The sequence below is a fragment of the Nuphar pumila genome, chromosome 11, assembly GCF_984573655.1.
Source record: "Nuphar pumila chromosome 11, dmNupPumi1.hap1.1, whole genome shotgun sequence".
NCBI lineage: Eukaryota > Viridiplantae > Streptophyta > Magnoliopsida > Nymphaeales > Nymphaeaceae > Nuphar > Nuphar pumila.
In genome coordinates this window covers 116959851-116977774 of record NC_143259.1, presented here as the reverse complement: position 1 = coordinate 116977774, position 17924 = coordinate 116959851, and the positions used below count along the sequence as shown (strand labels likewise).

General features: G+C 38.8%; 1 protein-coding gene across 1 annotated transcript; it reads left to right on the top strand.

The window, feature by feature from the left end:
• Positions 1-8590: 8590 nt before the first annotated feature.
• LOC149823039 (disease resistance protein At4g27190-like) lies at positions 8591-11663 on the top strand. Its single transcript, XM_089981391.1, has one exon. It carries the CDS (start codon positions 8958-8960, stop codon positions 11376-11378), a length of 2421 nt encoding a protein of 806 aa, XP_089837517.1. The 5' UTR covers positions 8591-8957; the 3' UTR covers positions 11379-11663.
• The last annotated feature ends 6261 nt before the right edge of the window (positions 11664-17924 follow it).

Genomic DNA, 17924 nt, shown 5'->3' with positions numbered 1-17924 from the left:
GTGATTTGAACAAGCATCTATCTTTTGATACCTCATACCTAGAGCGTTGACCATAACCTTCGCCTGGTAGAAATTTTGTGGCAATTTCTCATCTTTGGGCAACATAGTCTTCACAATAGAGCACAGATGGTCAAAACATGATTGACTCAAATTATACTTTAACTTCAAATTGAGTAGTTGAAGAACTGTAGACAAGATAGTGTGACTCTCGCAACCATTCCACAGTAGCTCATCAGCATCTCTAAGTAAGTCATAAAATCTATTAGTTGCATCGTTTGTTGCTTTTTTCTCTACTCCAATTGGTACATCACTAGGACCCATAGCAGAACTCAGTTCTAGTCCTGCGGTATCGAATATCAAATCCATATATGGATTATCGTGCACCACATCCACCCGTGCATCAAAATTGTTTCAAAATTCTTCATCATGAATCGTCCAATTCTGATAACCACTAACAAAACCCCTCATGTATTGATGATGTCTAACACCATGAGGTTCTATAAATCGATTATTCTTAAACATCGTGCAGGGGCACCTGATTCGACCGGTGGGATTCACTTTACTGACACTTGCCATTGCAAATTCAATAAAATTGTCAACACCATCCATATATTCTAGCGACACCTCATTATCAACAATCGTACGGTACATTCATTCACGGTTTGCAGTCATTTTATCCTATGATGTTACAGATATTATCTTAACCAGTTAAAAGAGAATCATAATAATGCTATGATGAAGAAAATATTTAATTTATCATGCATTGATGGTGGATGTAATGATTTAATATATATATCACACACACACGATACATTCATTTTAAGCATGTTTTCATGATACAATTTCACATGGAATGCATAATCAAATCGAAAATAACTTCATGCAAGCATGGATAGTCATGTCCAATATTGCAATACATTCAATCATTCATATCATAACAATGTCAAATATGTACCTGCAACAAACACACTCTAATATTTTGCTAACTACAACAATGACTAGCATATTCTCATACATTCAAATCATGCTCAGCATGCTCTTCAAGCTCCAGCAAAACAATCCTGGATATCCACAATTAAGTGAGTGTGTGAGCAGGAAAGTGTTGCATCCAAGAAAGTAAATAACATGTGATACGCTTGCATCACTTACTCACCACAGGTATTTACCCGGTTTGCATGCTTTTGCATTTGCATTTTTCTTATTTCTTTTCACATGATAATTTAAGCTGCATGCGATGCTTAGCATTAAGCATCACACATTTTGCTCTGCTACGCACATTACTCTTGCCGGCCAAAGACAAAGACACAAGGAGAAGCAGAAGAAAACAGGTTACCGGCCCAAGATAAAGACACAAGCAGGGGCCTATGCCGGTCGAGCAAACACAAAGGCAAGGGGGTCGATCTCTCTGCCGTTATTGCTTAAACAAGGGCAAGGAGATGGAGCCCCCTACCAAAAAGTACCAACGGAAGGGTTGGGCCCTTTGTCGATCGAGCAAACACAACGACAAGGGGGGCGGATCCCCCTATCGTTGTTGCTTAAACAAGGGCAGCGGGTGGAGCCCCCTACCGGAAAGTACCAGCGATAGGGGGAGGGGCCTCCTATCGGTCGAGCAAACACAACGGCAGGGGGGGCAGATCCCTCTGCCGTTGTTGCTTAAACAAGGGCAGGGGGCAGAGCCCCCTTCCAGAGAGTACCAGCGATAGAGGGGTGGGGCCCCCTGTTGACCGAGCAAACACAACGACAGGGGGGGCGGATCCCCCTGTCGTTGTTGCTTAAACAAGGGTAGGGGGCAGAGCCCCTTGTCATAAAGTATCAACGGTAGCGGGGTGGGGGGGCCTACCGGGCGAGCAAACACAACGGCAAGGTGGGCGGATCCCCCTACTGTTGTTGCTTAAACAAGGGCAGGGGGTGGAGCCCCCTGCCAGAAAGTACCAACGGCAGGGAGGTGGGGCCCTCTGTCGACAGGTTGGAAAGAGAGATAGGGGGAGGCACGAGGGTACGGGATGCGAGCTCACCGACGTGGTCGAAAATGGCTTCGATCGAGTTGACGGAGCTGGAGGAACAGGTGGTGGGTCGTCGGTGGAGTCGCTGAGGGAAGAAGGGGAGATGGTGGCGATCGAAGAGGGGGTGACCGACAGTCAGTGGTCGTCGATTGCAGCAGGGAAGAAGGAGACAGTGGTGGTGTTCAGAGGGGTGGCTGGCAGCTACGGTCATCGACGTCTGCTCGAAGGGTGGGGGATGATAGAGGGGGATTGAGCGAGGGAGGAGAAAGGGGAGTGGATCAACGGAAGAGGGAAGAGAGAGAGAGAGAGAGCAGGGAGACAATTTTGCGCCCTAGATGGGTCATTTTACATTGAAAAGTAGTGGTGTCTTAGCGACAGACATATTTTGTCTCAAAATTTGTCGCTACTTAGCGACGAAAAATTGTGTCACTCATCCATTGCTAAGTAGCGATGGAGTTTGAGACAAAAAAAATTTGTCGCTATTTACCGATGGAGTTTGAGACCTAATTTATCCGTCGCTAATCCGGTGTTACTTAGCGATGGATTTTGAGACAGAATTTGTGCATCATTAATTTCACAACTAATTCTGATTTTAGAGACGACTAGTTTTCTCTAGCTAACCCATCACAAATTTATGATAGATTATTTTCATCGTAAATTTCTATCGCTAATTAACATTTTTCTTATAGTGAAATACAACATGACATTCATAAATACAATATGACCTTCACAAATATAACCTGCAGACCTCACTTAACTAAATACCCTTCAAGGAGCTTCGCTAATGTGTGTGACATTCTCAGTCACCGATTATGAATGTCCTCGATTTTTGCACTATTATGAGACCTCCGTAAATACAGTACATCATTCACAAATACAATGCGACCTTCACGAATATAACATGTGAACCTCTTTTAAGTAAATATTATTCGAGGAGGCCTGCAAATGTTTGTTGACATTCACAAATACTTGTTGTGAATGTCTCCAACTCATTTGCGTATGTCTTCGTGATGTTCGTAAGATGATTCATAAACTTTCTCTATATATACGGATCTTGTGCTTTATTTGTTTTCAAAAATTAATGATCAAATGTAGGCTTATAAGCATCACGATGTTTAGAATTCATCAGTTACTTCTTAAAAACAACTATATTCAACAATTTTAATGATAAAAAATCTGATTAATACACTCTCAGAAACAACAAATTTAATTATCAATGCACTAAATACAATTTGTTTTTAGTGTAGAGCTCATGACTACATCAAATAAATAACCACATGAAAATAAAGGCATATCGAATTATAGAAACATAATGAGAAACAAAGACACATGAAAAATGAATTAAACAAACAAAAAAATGGAATAGGCTATTAAACATGGAAGATAACTTGAGAACCATGCATTTCTTTTACAAAATAATTGATTCATGCCAATGTTCAATTAAAATAACTTATTATTTCCAAAAATTTTATAAAATAACTATTTCAGCTGTTAAAAATGTACTTACCAGAATGTCTTGCCATTGATGATATCCCAGACGCTAAAACAGTCATCAATAAAGTGTTGCAAAAAATAGTCACCGAAAAATTTTGTCAAAAAAATCTAGTGGGGCAAAAGGGGTTGGGGACAAAAAACAAAGCCCTAAAATATGAACCATTTCTTTTAAAAAAATAAAGCGTCACATTTAATGCTCGTATGAATATTCACAAAAAACATGAGAGATTCTCATTTAATTCTTGAGAAAAGTTATGAATCTCATGCTCAATGTGTGAATGTTCGAAAAGTCTAGAAATGAGGCACAATATCCACATATAAGGAGGATGTTCACAAATTATCTTGTAACACCTCGATCCGGAACCTCTAGAGTTCAAGTTCATGGGTATTACTTCTCAGAGGAAAATACCGAAGTAGTGCATAGAAACATGGAACCAAATATTTTTTCTAAATAGACATCATTAATTAAATTCAAATAAAGAAATTTCATATAAGTTATAAAGGTTACATCATCGAAATGAGGTATTGCTTCTCAAGTTCAATAAATAAAAAAAGAAAGAAAAAATTGATTTATCGAAAGATGAGGCCACCTATGTCTTGAAGAAGGCTCGCAATATCCTACACCAAGTCCTATCCTACAAAATTCACCTAGAACCTATAGTTATAATAATTAAAAGGGGGTTGAGTCTACAACTCAATAAGAAATAAATTATAAGCAAAATAAACTCATATTATGATTGTAGTGAATTCTAAGCCCCTAGTCTTATTTTAGTTTTCATTCACAAATTACACACATATTTTTGCCTTTTAATTCTTCCCCAGTTTCATACTCAATTCTCATAAGTTAGCATACTATCAATGCTAAACACTATCTACTGCAATCGTGTAGAATATTTCAATTCTACGGTGTTGGTCAAACTATGAACTCCTCTCTCTATTTATTGTAGTGTAGGACCCCCGATAGCGAACCGGCAAGTCAGTAATCTAGAGCTATACTTGCCTTAAGGTTTTTCGTGGTTCATGACACATCTTAATCTAACTCTAGAGTCCCAAGTCTTTTGGTCAAACCCTAAAACTCCTCAAGATATATGCATCTTATGCATTCACATGAACTCTCACTCGAGTTCATACCCACTGTCTCCTGACAAGTGTTCTCAAAGAACATTCCCAATCAAATATTCTCAATGGACAATCCTAGGGTTTTGAGGTTCCCTAATTTTCTAAGCATACAGAGACGTAGTCTCTCTACATCTATAAATCTTGAGGACCCCGATAGTGGCGTCTCTCATGCTGACAACCATCCAGTAACCATTTTCACCTGATACCCCTAGTAATTTATAGAGTTTTAGCATGCTAAAGTATTTCAAGTCACAATAGCACCTATGTAACTAGTATGAGACTCAATCTCATCTCAAGAACTTTGTTCTCATGCATATATTTATAACTTCTTCACAAACTTAGGTATGCATTTCATCTAAAATATAATAATTCAATATATGCAACTCACGTTTGAGTATCACGTATACATGAAATAATTTATGGCATTAGAACTAATTCACATGCATTCATTTTCTAATCACAAGAAAAGTGTATCTCTAATATATAGTTGCAAATTCATTTGAATGTAGTCGTGATCTCAATTAAACATGATTTTATATAGTCTAATTCACAAATATGTGAGCACACAATGTTTTATTAACTAAAATGCATATAATTTTTCTTATCTTGAATGCAAACATTGCACTTTAGTCTACAATCGAGTCTCATGTGGTTCTAATAATAGAATTTGATCATCATACAAGCATATTTATATCAATAAACATACATTCTTTATACTTGATAAAAAATACCAAAATACCCATCTTATGATATTTGGTTAAACCTCAAATTTTGTGCCTCTGGTTTGGTCAGAATCATAGAACAAGCAAATTCTTCTCTATGATACAAACCCAATGCACTAAACCTCATTCTAAATTTGGGGTGCAAAGTTATGCTCGTTTTACTAACTTGACAATGAGTCACACATACAAGGTTAATTTGGTCATTTTAACTTTCTACGATTTAGCCTCACACAGCTCAGGTTAGATCGGGCTCAATCTGAGTTTAAAACACTAGGTTTACTAAACTTAGTCTTGACTCAACTATGTTTGGGTTCAGACCCATCTGGACTCTCTAAAATTACGAGATCCACTTACTAAATGGTGCAAATCTATATCCAGATTAGTATAATTGGACTGGTTTAGTTTTGTCCCAGTCAGGAATCAGAATTGATCCAGCTAGTCACAGACTAGATCCAGGCATAGTTTTGATCTGGATCCAAACTCAGTTTATTGGATCCAGTCCCAGTTCTTATCTGGATCCAAAACTAATCCATCTAGATATGGATTGAGTCTAGATCCAATTATAATCTAGATCCAGAACTGATCTCACTAGTCACTGTCTGGACCCAGATCTAGTTCTAATATGGATCTAGGATTGGTCCAACTAGTCACAGACTAGATCCAGACCTAGTTCAGTTTGGGTCTACTCCAGACTAACTGGATCGAATTGGACCTAGACCCAGTCTGGTCTAGTTTAATCCAACCCAAAAATAGAAAACCAAGACTTGTCAGACCCGACCCAATCCAGTTCGATCAGATCGACTCTGTCTGATTTAGTTCAAACTGATTTGGTCGACAGAAACGAGCTCAAGAACATGTTGACCAGACTCGGTCTGGACTGACCCAGACCAAGTAAGTCTCAGTCAGACCTGACCCGATCTAGATTCACACCCAGACCAGTTTGGTTAGATCGACTCAGTCTGATTCAATCAAGACCAGTTCAGTCAATCAAATTATTTTTTTAACTGGTTCAATCTGGGTCTCACCTAGACTGACCCAGCTAAGTCTCGACAGACCTGACTCAGTCTTATTTACCCTCAGATTAAGTCAGTTATGCTGACTGGGTTGAGGTTGTCAACTCTCTCTCTCTCTCTCTCTCTCTCTCTCTCTCTCTCTCTCTCTCTCTCTCTCTATATATATATATATATATATATATATATATATATATATATACCGCAAAGGCTGAGGTTGCCAACTTCATCAGCCTCTCTCTCTTTCTTTTTTGTTTCTATTTCTCTTTAATGATGTCAATAGCTATGGTTGTCGGCCTTCTCAAGAAAACAAACAGAAAAAGGAAAAGGGAAGGAGTTTAACCTCTTCTGGTGGCGCTCCAGCAACACTCCCAACCTTCTCTCTCATTCTCAACTCCCGCTCACAATTCCTATTTTTTTTCTCTTTCATCGAGTAAGGCAAGGACCTCACTGTTTAAAGAGTCCTCATAGTGTGTGAAGATAAACCTCACCCCACCAGACGATCATCGGGGGGGGGGAGGTTTATCCTCACCCTCCCTGCAATGAAAAAGGGGGAGACAATTCTCCAGTTGGGGGAACCGTCTTCCCGATGACTTTTTTTTCAAAAATTGTTTTGTTTTTTTAGGATTATCTTCCCCACCCGACTGTGTCAATTGGGTTTTACACATCTTTCAAACATTCATAAATGAGTGAGGATATTTGCAACAGGTATTTACGAATGTCAGCAGACATTTGCGAACCTTCTTAAAGAGTATTTACTTAAAAGAGGTTTGTTGGTTATATTCATGAAGGTTATACTGAATTTTTTTATTATCGTATTGTATTTGCATAGCATCAGAGTGCAAATGTTAGGAACATTCGCAACAGGTGAATGCAAATGTCACACACATTAGCCGAGCTCCTTAAATAATATTTACTTAAGATCCGCAGGCTATATTCATGAATGTCTAATACATTTGTGAATGTCGTACTGTATTTAGGGATGTTTTTGTAATCTTTTTTTTATTGAAAGATTATGAATTTCCTACAACGTACCTATATGCCTCCATAGCGTCAGCCGGTTTGCATGTAGAAATGACACAAATATCTTTAAAAAAAAATAGGTTTTGACAATTTGAAATATGAGAAAATTTGTCAAATTGCTAAGTATGTTGGTAAGCGTTTCATTTTTGCAAGGACAGTACGATCATTTTTTGAAATAAAATTGTCCTGAACTACAATTTGCCCCTTCAAGGCAAGGCAATTTGTAGATATTCTTTCTGAAATAAATTGATTATATTAGCATGAAAGTTACTCCAAGCAAACGATTGAATTGCAATTTTGTAATCTAATGAAAGAAAAAAGCAACTTGAGTTGAACTTCCAATGCACTGAAAGCCCGCAATCCTATGCATATTCTCCTTGATGTGGTGGCGTAAAAGTATTTTAAAGATTATGTCTACGAATGATTTGGATCCTCGTTGTTTTCGTGAATAAAAATTGGGTGACAGACAAATTTAGCCGCCCAAACTCAACAACTTGCGTTTGATATTCCATACCAAACAAAACCTCACCAACCTTTGGCAGGACTCACCTTTGTTTATTCTCTCCTAGCCATCCACCGATTTGTCCTTTGTTCTCCTTTTCTTTCCCACTTGAAAAGATTGGACCTTACTGTATGAGGCTTTACTATAATATGTTTCTGGTAACTCATGCTAAGCAGGCCAAGGTGAGATAATGATCTGGATCAGTAGTGCACCAGTTGGACCCTGCTCCGACTTTTTGATCTGGATCACGTCTCTGTCTGAGATCCAATAGATCAGCCCACCATATTTAGCCTGACCTGTTAAAATCTTAAGTGGACGCGAATCTGCAAGAGAGTGCCTACGAATACGATCATATCATGCATCTTGGATCCACATCCAATTTATGATCAGAATGGATCTGATTCACCAGAAATTTCAACCATGTATATGCTCTCTCTCCCTCTCTCCTTTTTGAGTTGGCTCCTGGAATAAAACAAACGTCAAGTTGCAGTTTTTTTTTTTCATGAAGGATGGAGAAACCCATCATGAAACAGAGACCTAATCGCTTTGGTTAAGCCTGATGTACTTACGGGTGGTTGCTGTCTCGACGTGGCGCACCCCTTACCTCTAAAAAGTTGCCAGACTTCGGCTGAGCAAGAAGTTATCCCTTGCTCTCATTAATGCAAGGAGCTGATGTTCACTATTTGACTGCACCAAACGGGGGCAGGGTTATATGTCCCTCCCCCCGCAACACCCTCTCGCACCAAACCCCTTGGGCCTAGTTGCACTCCTGTTTCCTGACTGACTTCTTGAAGCCACTTGGATCCTCCAAGCCACACTTTGAGATGCCTTTCTTTTTATTCTTTGTGCAGTACGATACCACCCATACGAGATAAGGCCAAATGCAATGTGTCGCTGCACTTGATCACCTTTCATCTTCTGTTGTACAGTCTGCCAGGAGTCAACAGCATGGATACACCCCCCTGCCGGCAAAGGTAAGCTCTTGCTTGGTGACTCTTTGTGAGTGCTTCTGCTGATGTCCTTTCCCAATTGTTGGTCGTCTTTAGTATAAACGAAGCAAAAGCAGCTAAAGAGCCTTAAACCCATGGATGTAATCGACCACAGCGGTCGAAGAAGTTTTGATGCCAAGGCATCAACCTCAAAGGAAGAGTTGGCACTAGAAATTCCTACCGTACCATTGGATGGCCAAGAGGGAGCCCCTGCAACAATCCAGAGGGTTCTCAGTTACATACAAGATAAAACAACCACTAGGATTGGCATCTATGGGATGGGAGGAATCGGCAAGACCACCCTGGTAAAGCATGTGTTCAACCAAGTTGGTGGTTTCGATTATGTTTGCTTTATCACTGTATCCAGAAATCCTAACTATCAAAAAATCCAAAATAACATTGCTGGAGATTTGCTCGTCTCTTGGCATGAGGATTCTGGAACAGAGGAAAGAGCACGTCAAGTGTTTGCAAGGTTGAAGAAGAGAAAGTACCTATTGATCTTAGATGATGTCTGGGCTGGCTTTGAACTGCATGAGTTGGGAATGCCAAATCCCACCAGAGATAATGGTTGTAAAGTCGTGGTAGTGAGTAGATCTCTGGATGTATGCAATGCCATGGAGACCAACATAAACCTCAAGGTGGAAGTCATGTCTAAGGGTGATGCATGGAAGCTGTTTCTTGAGAAGGCAGGAGATGTGATCCTGCAACCAACCATAGAAGAAACTGCAATGAAGGTCTTGAAGGAGTGTGGGGGTTTACCACTGGCCATTAGCACAGTTGGAAAGGCCATGAGAAACAAGAGGGATGTGGGGCCGTGGGAGAATGCCTTGAGGACCCTGCAACAGTCTACTGGTGAGATTCAAGGCATGGAGCCCAAAGTCTTTGAATGTCTGAAACTTAGTTATGATTGCTTGGATGATGTGACCAAAAATTGTTTCTTATATTTTTCTTTATTTCCTGAGGATGAGATCATTTTCACGTACTTCTTGAGTGTAAATTGGTACTTGGAAGGTTTCATGGACGCTGTAAATAATTTTAAGGAAGTTGACAACACGGGTAGTGCTATTATCAACAAGCTTAAAGATGCATGCTTATTGGAAAGTGGGAATTATTCTAGAAATGTAAAGATGCATGATTTAGTCCGGGACATGGCTATGTGGATCACATCATCCAGAGATGAGCCTATGTGTTTGACAAAGACAGGTACAGGAGTGCATGAATCAGCAAGTGAAGAAAAATGGAAGAAACCCAAGAGGATTTCACTCATGGGGGCTTGCATAGATAGACTTCCAGACAAGCCAAATTGCCCCCAACTGTTGACATTGTTGCTAGAAGGAAATGAAAGGCTAACAAGGATCCCAAGTGGTTTCTTTCAGTCCATGCATGCTCTGAAAATACTCAATCTCAGTAGGACTGGCATTTCTTCATTGCCATCCTCTCTATCTTCACTGAAAAATCTTCGTGCGCTCTATTTTTACTTGTGCAAGAAGTTGGAGGATGTAGAAGTTGTAGGAGATCTTCCCAATCTTCAAGTGCTGGACCTGTACTTGACCGGCATAAAAGAGTTGCCTGAAGGGTTTGTGAATCTGCACAATCTGAGGATACTTAGAATGGGCTTTACTCTTAATCTCAACAAAATCCCACCTAATCTGTTTGCCTGTTTGCCATTCTTAGAAGTACTAATTATGTATAGAAGCTATGGATACTGGGCAACAGGTTCTGATGGTCTGAACAGCTCAGATGAGTTGCGATATAGGCTAAATTTGCAGGACTTGGCAAACTTAACACGTTTGAGTACTCTAGACATCACCATCAAAGACAGTTGTGAGAGCCTTGAATGGCTTCTAAACAGTACACTGGTAAATCGCCTTGAAGGATTGGCTATAGAGAGTTGTGTTGACTTCAAGGGGATTTGTTCATTTCAGGCAAGGAATTTGACAAAAATGCGTGCACTTTCAGTAGCATCATGTCCAGATTTGAAGGAACTTGTCAGCGGAAATGATTGTAATGAGGTTATATTTCCTGATTTACGTTTACTTCAGCTGGAGGAGCTACCAAAACTGGAACGCATTTGCATGGGAACAGAGGGGCACATAAACTTCCAAAGCCTAGAAAAGTTGACAGTTAAAGGTTGCAACCTGTTGAAGAGTCTCTTTACTTGTGCCTTGTTGAAGCAATTGCAAAGTCTAAACTACTTGGAGGTGTCTGACTGCCCTGAAATGGAGATGATAATTGAAGGTAAAGTTGGTGCAGAGATTGTCCTCCCAAAATTAACAAGTTTCAATGTCCATAACTTGCAGAAATTATCCATCATATATGATGGTATGTTACCCTTGAGTTCCTTGGAACTCCTTGAGGTAAGCAAATGTCCAATTCTAAAGAAGCTCCCTCTGGATCTGAAGCATTCTAAGAGAATAAAAAGTATCAGAGGAGAAAAGGAATGGCTGAAGGGACTGTTGTGGGAAGACCAGAGTAACATGGCTGCTCTTGAAGCCTACTTCAACTTTAATGAATGAAGAAATTTGGGAATGATCATGGATAAAGCAAACTCTGGTTCTGTATTTCGTCAGCCTCCTTCAACATTGCATTTCAGACGTAAATAAACTACCATGGAGTAGAAGATCCACTTTGGTTTGCAATCAGAAAACTGCATGTGTGTGTGCACCCGTGCACCTGTTTATCCAAATAAACTACCTGTGTGTGTGTGTGCATGCGTGCACACTCGTGTGTGTGGTGTGTACGTCTGTGTGTGTGTGTGTGTATGTACTCATCTTATAAGTATTCCTCTTTGCCTGTTGCTACATTGATCTGGTTATGAATGGGATTCAGTGCTCGACATTGGCTTAGATAAGTGTTTATCATTAAACATCAAGTTTGCAGTTTGCAAAGGGTGCTGGTCTAATGAGCATGCATGTTTGGTTTTGACCTTTGGTTGATACATGCGAGATACTGCCACTAATCGTAGTTTGGTTCAGATTGTATGAGCAAAACCTATTGTCTGTCGGTGTTTAAAAACTGAATTAGGAGCAAAATTAAGGTTATCAGTAAATATTGAAAAATATTGTTAGCTGGGTTGATCTTCCGATCTGTCATTGGTGATTGGTGCACTATGCATAGTCCTTATTCAATGTGCATTTGACTTTATGCATATGTTCAAAACCTGTTTTATTTGTTGTCTTATTAGTTGTATTATTTAAAGGAATTTTCTTCTTAGTTGTAATGAAAAAATGTATCGCTTTATTGTCAGAATAAGCCAATGATCTGATACTCTCGATATTTCTTCTCACCATCATTTTCCAGAAAGAATAGGCATTAAAAACCAATGTGCCTTCAATTGTCTGTCATAGATAACTTCAGCCCTATCGATCCATTGATTTGTTTTGACCTCAAAGAGTGCTAAACTCTAGCAAACCTTTAATCCACCATATTAATGAAAAAAAATATAAACCTTCTTAAAACCTTGAATGAATCAGTCAAAAAGGAGGAAATTTGGACGTCTATTGAAAATAAGAAATTCTTTTTCCCTTAAAAATGATCAAATCCCTTTATTTTATATAAGTTTGCATAATATGTTACACATTGAAGATAAAGCTAACCGTGAAGATCAACATCCAGATCATTCTAAGGTTTCGGCTATAGATAATGGTCAGCAATTCAAAACAGTTACTGCCAAATCTGGGAATCATGCGCTGGATTATAACAAACACAAGGCAGCAATCACTGAAGATATTGTAGTTGCAAAAAATAAGGAACAAAAGATTATTCCTATTGTAAAGGCGATTCACACGCCAAATAAAAAAGATCCTTATATTGCCATATATAAAAAGGAAAAACTAGCTCACGTAGAGATAAGTTAAAAAGTGAGTCTAGTATCGTGGAGTAGGTGGATCAAAACACCGAACCACGCTAAAATTGTTAGTGTCTCTTTAACTTTTCATGGTATCAGAGATTCTCGGTGTGTGAATCTCCATTGCTCTAATGGCGTTGTCAGTAGGATCAACAGGATCTTCTTCTTCAGTCTTCTCAGCATCACATACCGTTCAATGGAATGCCTTTTCCAGTTTGGTCTCTATGAAGCTTGATAGATCAAACTATCTCCTCTGGCGCTCACAGATTGAGTCTGTCATGTATAGCCAGGATTTAATCAAGTCCGTCGATGGATCTTCCTCTGCCCCATCTCCAACTATTGTTGAAGGTGACAAAACTGTTCCTAATCCTGAGTTTCATGTTTGGAAGCGCTCTGACCAGCTTGCCTTAAGCTGAATCAAAGCAACTGTTACAGAAGGAGTTCAAATCATACGCATTACTACTGCTCGTGATGTGTGGCTTCATCTTGAACGCTCTTATGCATCTCAGTCAAGCATGCACATTCTTCAATTAAAGAAGGATCTCCAAAATATTAAGAAAGGTGACAAAACAATGATCGACTATTTAAATGAAGTCAAGTTCCTTGCCGATTCTCTCTGCGCAGTGGCCGAATCTCAGATGCAGATCTTATTCATCACACTCTCAACGGATTAAGTTCCGACTATGAGAGTTTCATTACAACGATTTTCACTTTTAAGGTGATTCCCAGTTTTGTTGAAGTCTATGATCTTCTGTTAAATCAGGAGAAACGACTTCTAATGCTCAACTCTAAATCATCACCAACACCTGTTGCTGCTAATACTGAAGCATCAGCCACTGCATTCTTCTCTCAACGTGGCAGAGGTCGCAATTCTTATCATGGACGCCGAGGTTAACATTACAATAATAACAATGGTCTGAACTTCTTCAACAACTTCAAACCCAAGGACAACTCTAAGGAAGGTGTCATTTGTTAGTTTTGTGGCCGAAAAAATCATACGGCCAAGACCTGTTATGATATCCCTAAGGTTTTTGCAGCCTTGGCAATGGGATTGTCCCAAGATCAGAGTTGGTACCCGGACACTGGCGCAACTCATCATGTCACTGACAATGACCAACTTCTGAACAACAAGTTCGAATATAAGGGGCCGGACTCTATAATGGTTGGTGATAGAACTGAGCTAGAGGTCAATCACTCAAGTAATGTTTATCTTCCTCACAAAAACAAGTTATTTATTTTGAAACATGCTCTTCATGTTCCAAATATTAAAAGGAATCTCATGTCAGTAGTAAAGTTCACGCAAGAGAATCATTACTATTTTGAATTTTTGATAAATTTGTGGTGAAGGATCAGCAGACAGGGAAGGTACTCAAGGTAGGACCGGTTAGAGGAGGACTCTATGTATGGACAAATAATAAGCAGTCCACCCGAGAGGCAAATCTGACTTTTGGACGAAATAAATTAGACTCACAGATTTGGCACTGTCGATTAGGACATGTGGGTCAGAACACTTTATTTTGTTTGCTTAAAAATAAGTTGCATCTTGATAGCAGCTCTTGCGATTTCTTTTGTTCAAGTTATGTTGTTAGTAAGATGTACAAACTTTCCTTTACTAGTATGGAAAGAGTTGCTAATGCTCTTTTACATATTATTCATGCCGATCGCGGAGGACAAGAAGCACGTGATAATGCAGAAAGTTCTCGATTTATTGCTGATTGAAGGAGAAGAGAAAGATGACAGATTAATAAACTCTTGAATTCTTAATTATTCTTTTGATGATATAGTTTGAGTAGTCCAACTTAGAAACTTTTATGTTACTTTTTTTATCATGGTCTTGTAATATTTTATTGGTTTGATATGTACTTTTATTTTGAATGAAGTAGTGGATTATGTTAATTTTAAGTTTATAGTTTAAAACTTTATATCTTATAATTATAGTTTAGAACTTTATAGCTTAAAAATTTAATCATATATCTATGTAATCTTTGAGTTTATTGATTTCTCATTTTCTATGTTGAAGAGTTCACAAGATTTACAACAATCACAATATCAAATAACAAGTCATTTGATTTTTTTGTTGAAAAATGTATGTTTTTTAATCAAATTTATTTATTTTCTTAATGCATTATTTAGTGGTTGCATGTATTTGTTAAATGGTTACAACACGAATGTGAATTATGATCTTCTCTTGATGTATTATTTTTTAAATGATTGATAGTTGCAATATGATGCATTTGTTAGATAATTGTAACTTATATTATTTATTGTCTTTAATACATGTTTTATTTTGTCAATGATGACATAAATCTTATTTTTTGGTGAAATAAAAATATATAATTACATTTTTTCCCTTTCGATTCTTATTCGCTTTCTTTTCGCTTCTCACTTAACTCTTATGTCGCTTCTTTCTTCGTTTCTTAGGTCGCTTTCGATACACTTTTTAAGTCGCTTTCGAGATGGTTCCTGGTTCGCTCATAAGTCATCCTGCGCTTTCCGCTTCCTAAAATTTTAGAAGTGCCTCGCTTCCCGCTTCTACTTCCCATATCGCTTTCTCGACTGGCAACTCTGAATACAACCAAGTCTGTACCTCTCGTGCAATACTAACCTCCTTTAGCATTAGGTAGGTTAGTCACCATGACAGAGTTACCTTAAGAGAGTAGAAAGATGAGATTAGTCTCTTTTTTTTCTTCTAACTCAACTGAAGTATATCAAACCAACTAGTGCAAGATAATTGTCCCGGCATTGGCAATACCTGTCATCAGTATTCATCATAAACACCACGTGTCACTTACCATGATCTGCCGCAACTATGACCATGAGCTGCCGCAACTAGGGTGTTCCCTCTCCTCATTTTTTTAAACTTATAAAGTTTTCAAGAATGATCAATTAGGACTAAACAATTTCATAAAGTGGGTTTTTAACTCCAAAAAGGCTTTCTCTGGCACAAGAAAGAGAAAACCTTGATTCCAAAGAGGTAAATTTTGAGCCAAATAACAACATATAACAATTCAGCTAAAGCAAACTAACACCGTTTAACTCTCCACACAAATAAACAAACAAAAAATAAACCAAAAATAAAATAAATAGATAAAAGAACTCCAAATATTTTGCCTTTATTTTGCATACGAGTCCACACTCTAAAAGGAACTAAAATAGCACGTAACCAAACAAAAAAAAACAAAAAAGAAAAGATATGTTGGTTTATTCTAGATCTGTTTTCTTGTTAGGAAAATGCAGTACTCACGGAACATAGAGACAATACAGACGCAAATGGGCAATAAGAGGAAGGGCAGGGAAGATGAAATTAAAGAAGTGGGTAACGAATGTATCACTACCATGGATGTCTACCCACCTGAAGAGAGAGAACAAAAACGGAGCTTTGTGGAATCAATAGACGCGACTATCAACAACCAACAAACCCCAATCGATGTGATTCCCTTCATACTTTATCAAAAAAGAAAACCACGAAATTCAAAAACTTCACCTGATGAAGGTGCCATTTTTGCTGTGAAATCAAGAGCCGACGCTTGGAGAGAGAGAGAGAGAGAGAGACCCTAGAAGACGATCACATGAGGGTTTTTCTCGATCAAAATCTACACTAGAAGATTCAAGCGGATGAGTAGACGAAGGACTTGGAAACCCAAATTACTCATTCCCAATTCCAATAGGTTTCAGACCTTTAAGCGGGTCTCGGACTCATGAATCGAGTTTAATAGGACTGATCCGGTTAGATATCAACCACTCAAAAGTATTGGATCATTGTGATCTCGAGTAGCGGCTTCGTAGGAGTGTTTTGTTCCACCAGTCCACTGAGTGTTGGACTTTATTCAACCGGATAACATGATGGGCCCGATACCTAATCAGAATCTAGATAACTGGATTCATCGGAAGGAACAGTAGCTGGTCCAAGTTCTGGTTTGAGAGTTCACAAATTATGTTGCTCTTGGAAAATAAAGAGTTTACAAATTATACGAACACAGACTAGGGTTCTGGTCCTGACTAAGCCAGGTCCAATCGGACGAAGAAAGATAACCAACACCAGCACCTTAAATTAGATCTTATTCAGACCCTATTGGTCTGGGTCAGATCTGACCCATTGACAGGCTTGAACATTGTTTCGTCATCATGCATATCCTAATCCATAGATCCGACCCAATCTGATTGGATGCGACCATTCTTCTTCTTTTTATAATTCAAGGGAAAAAAACTCATTACTAACTCCACATTGGCTGGCCTACGGCTGATAAAACCCTTGACGTCCCCCTTGCCCAATGAGGAGTACACACGGCTTCGACCTTGTAGCATGGGACACCAGCCATGGTTCAGACCAAGAACACCCTATCAATTTGGTGACATTCACAACAGTCCTACCAGATGGGTTAGTCAAGAGTTCCATTATTGTCACACTGAAAAAGATCATGATTAGATTTAAATGGCATATATAGAGAGGGAGTGAGAGTGAGAGTGGTTCTGTCTGACTAGAATGGATGCGTGCTGAGCGTCCATCGCGCGTTCAACAAAAAAATCCCACTCAAACACTTTTATCGCTTCTAAAAGTCCGTCTATCGTGACGCACAATGCACGCTCAGCGTGCATCCATTTTGGTCAGGCAGCTGCAATTTTGTGTGTGTATATATATATATATATATATATATATATATAGGAAAATGGGTCTGTCCTAAACCAATTTGGTGCTAAACTGCGTGTTAAATGGGTTTTTCGGGTTTCTTCGGTGCTTTCTTTGGGCATGATAGATTTACTAAGAATCCACACATGGATCATGTGTTTTCGATGAAAAAAATGATGTTTGGAGCTTTGAAAATTTATAAAGATTTTGGACCGTTGATTTTTTGAACTTTATAAAAACCCACCAATGTGTTGGAATCAAAGGTTTCAAGAGCTGATTCCTCTAAAATCAAGTACATAGATCAAATCTGTACAGTCAGAATTTAAAAATAAAATGGAAAAGGCCCAAAAAACTCATTTAGCACCCAGTTTAGCACCACATTGGTTTGGCACCCACCCATTACTATACATATATATTCTAGGAGGAACTCGGAAAAAGATCTGGTGCAATTGCATTGCACATTTCAAATGTGCTTCTATACTTAAGCACCAATCATCTGTTGTTGAGCCCCATAGCTGACAGGCTGCACGAGAAAGATGGAGGGTGGATCGGGTGCAATGGCATGGCACAAAATTTATGCATTAAACA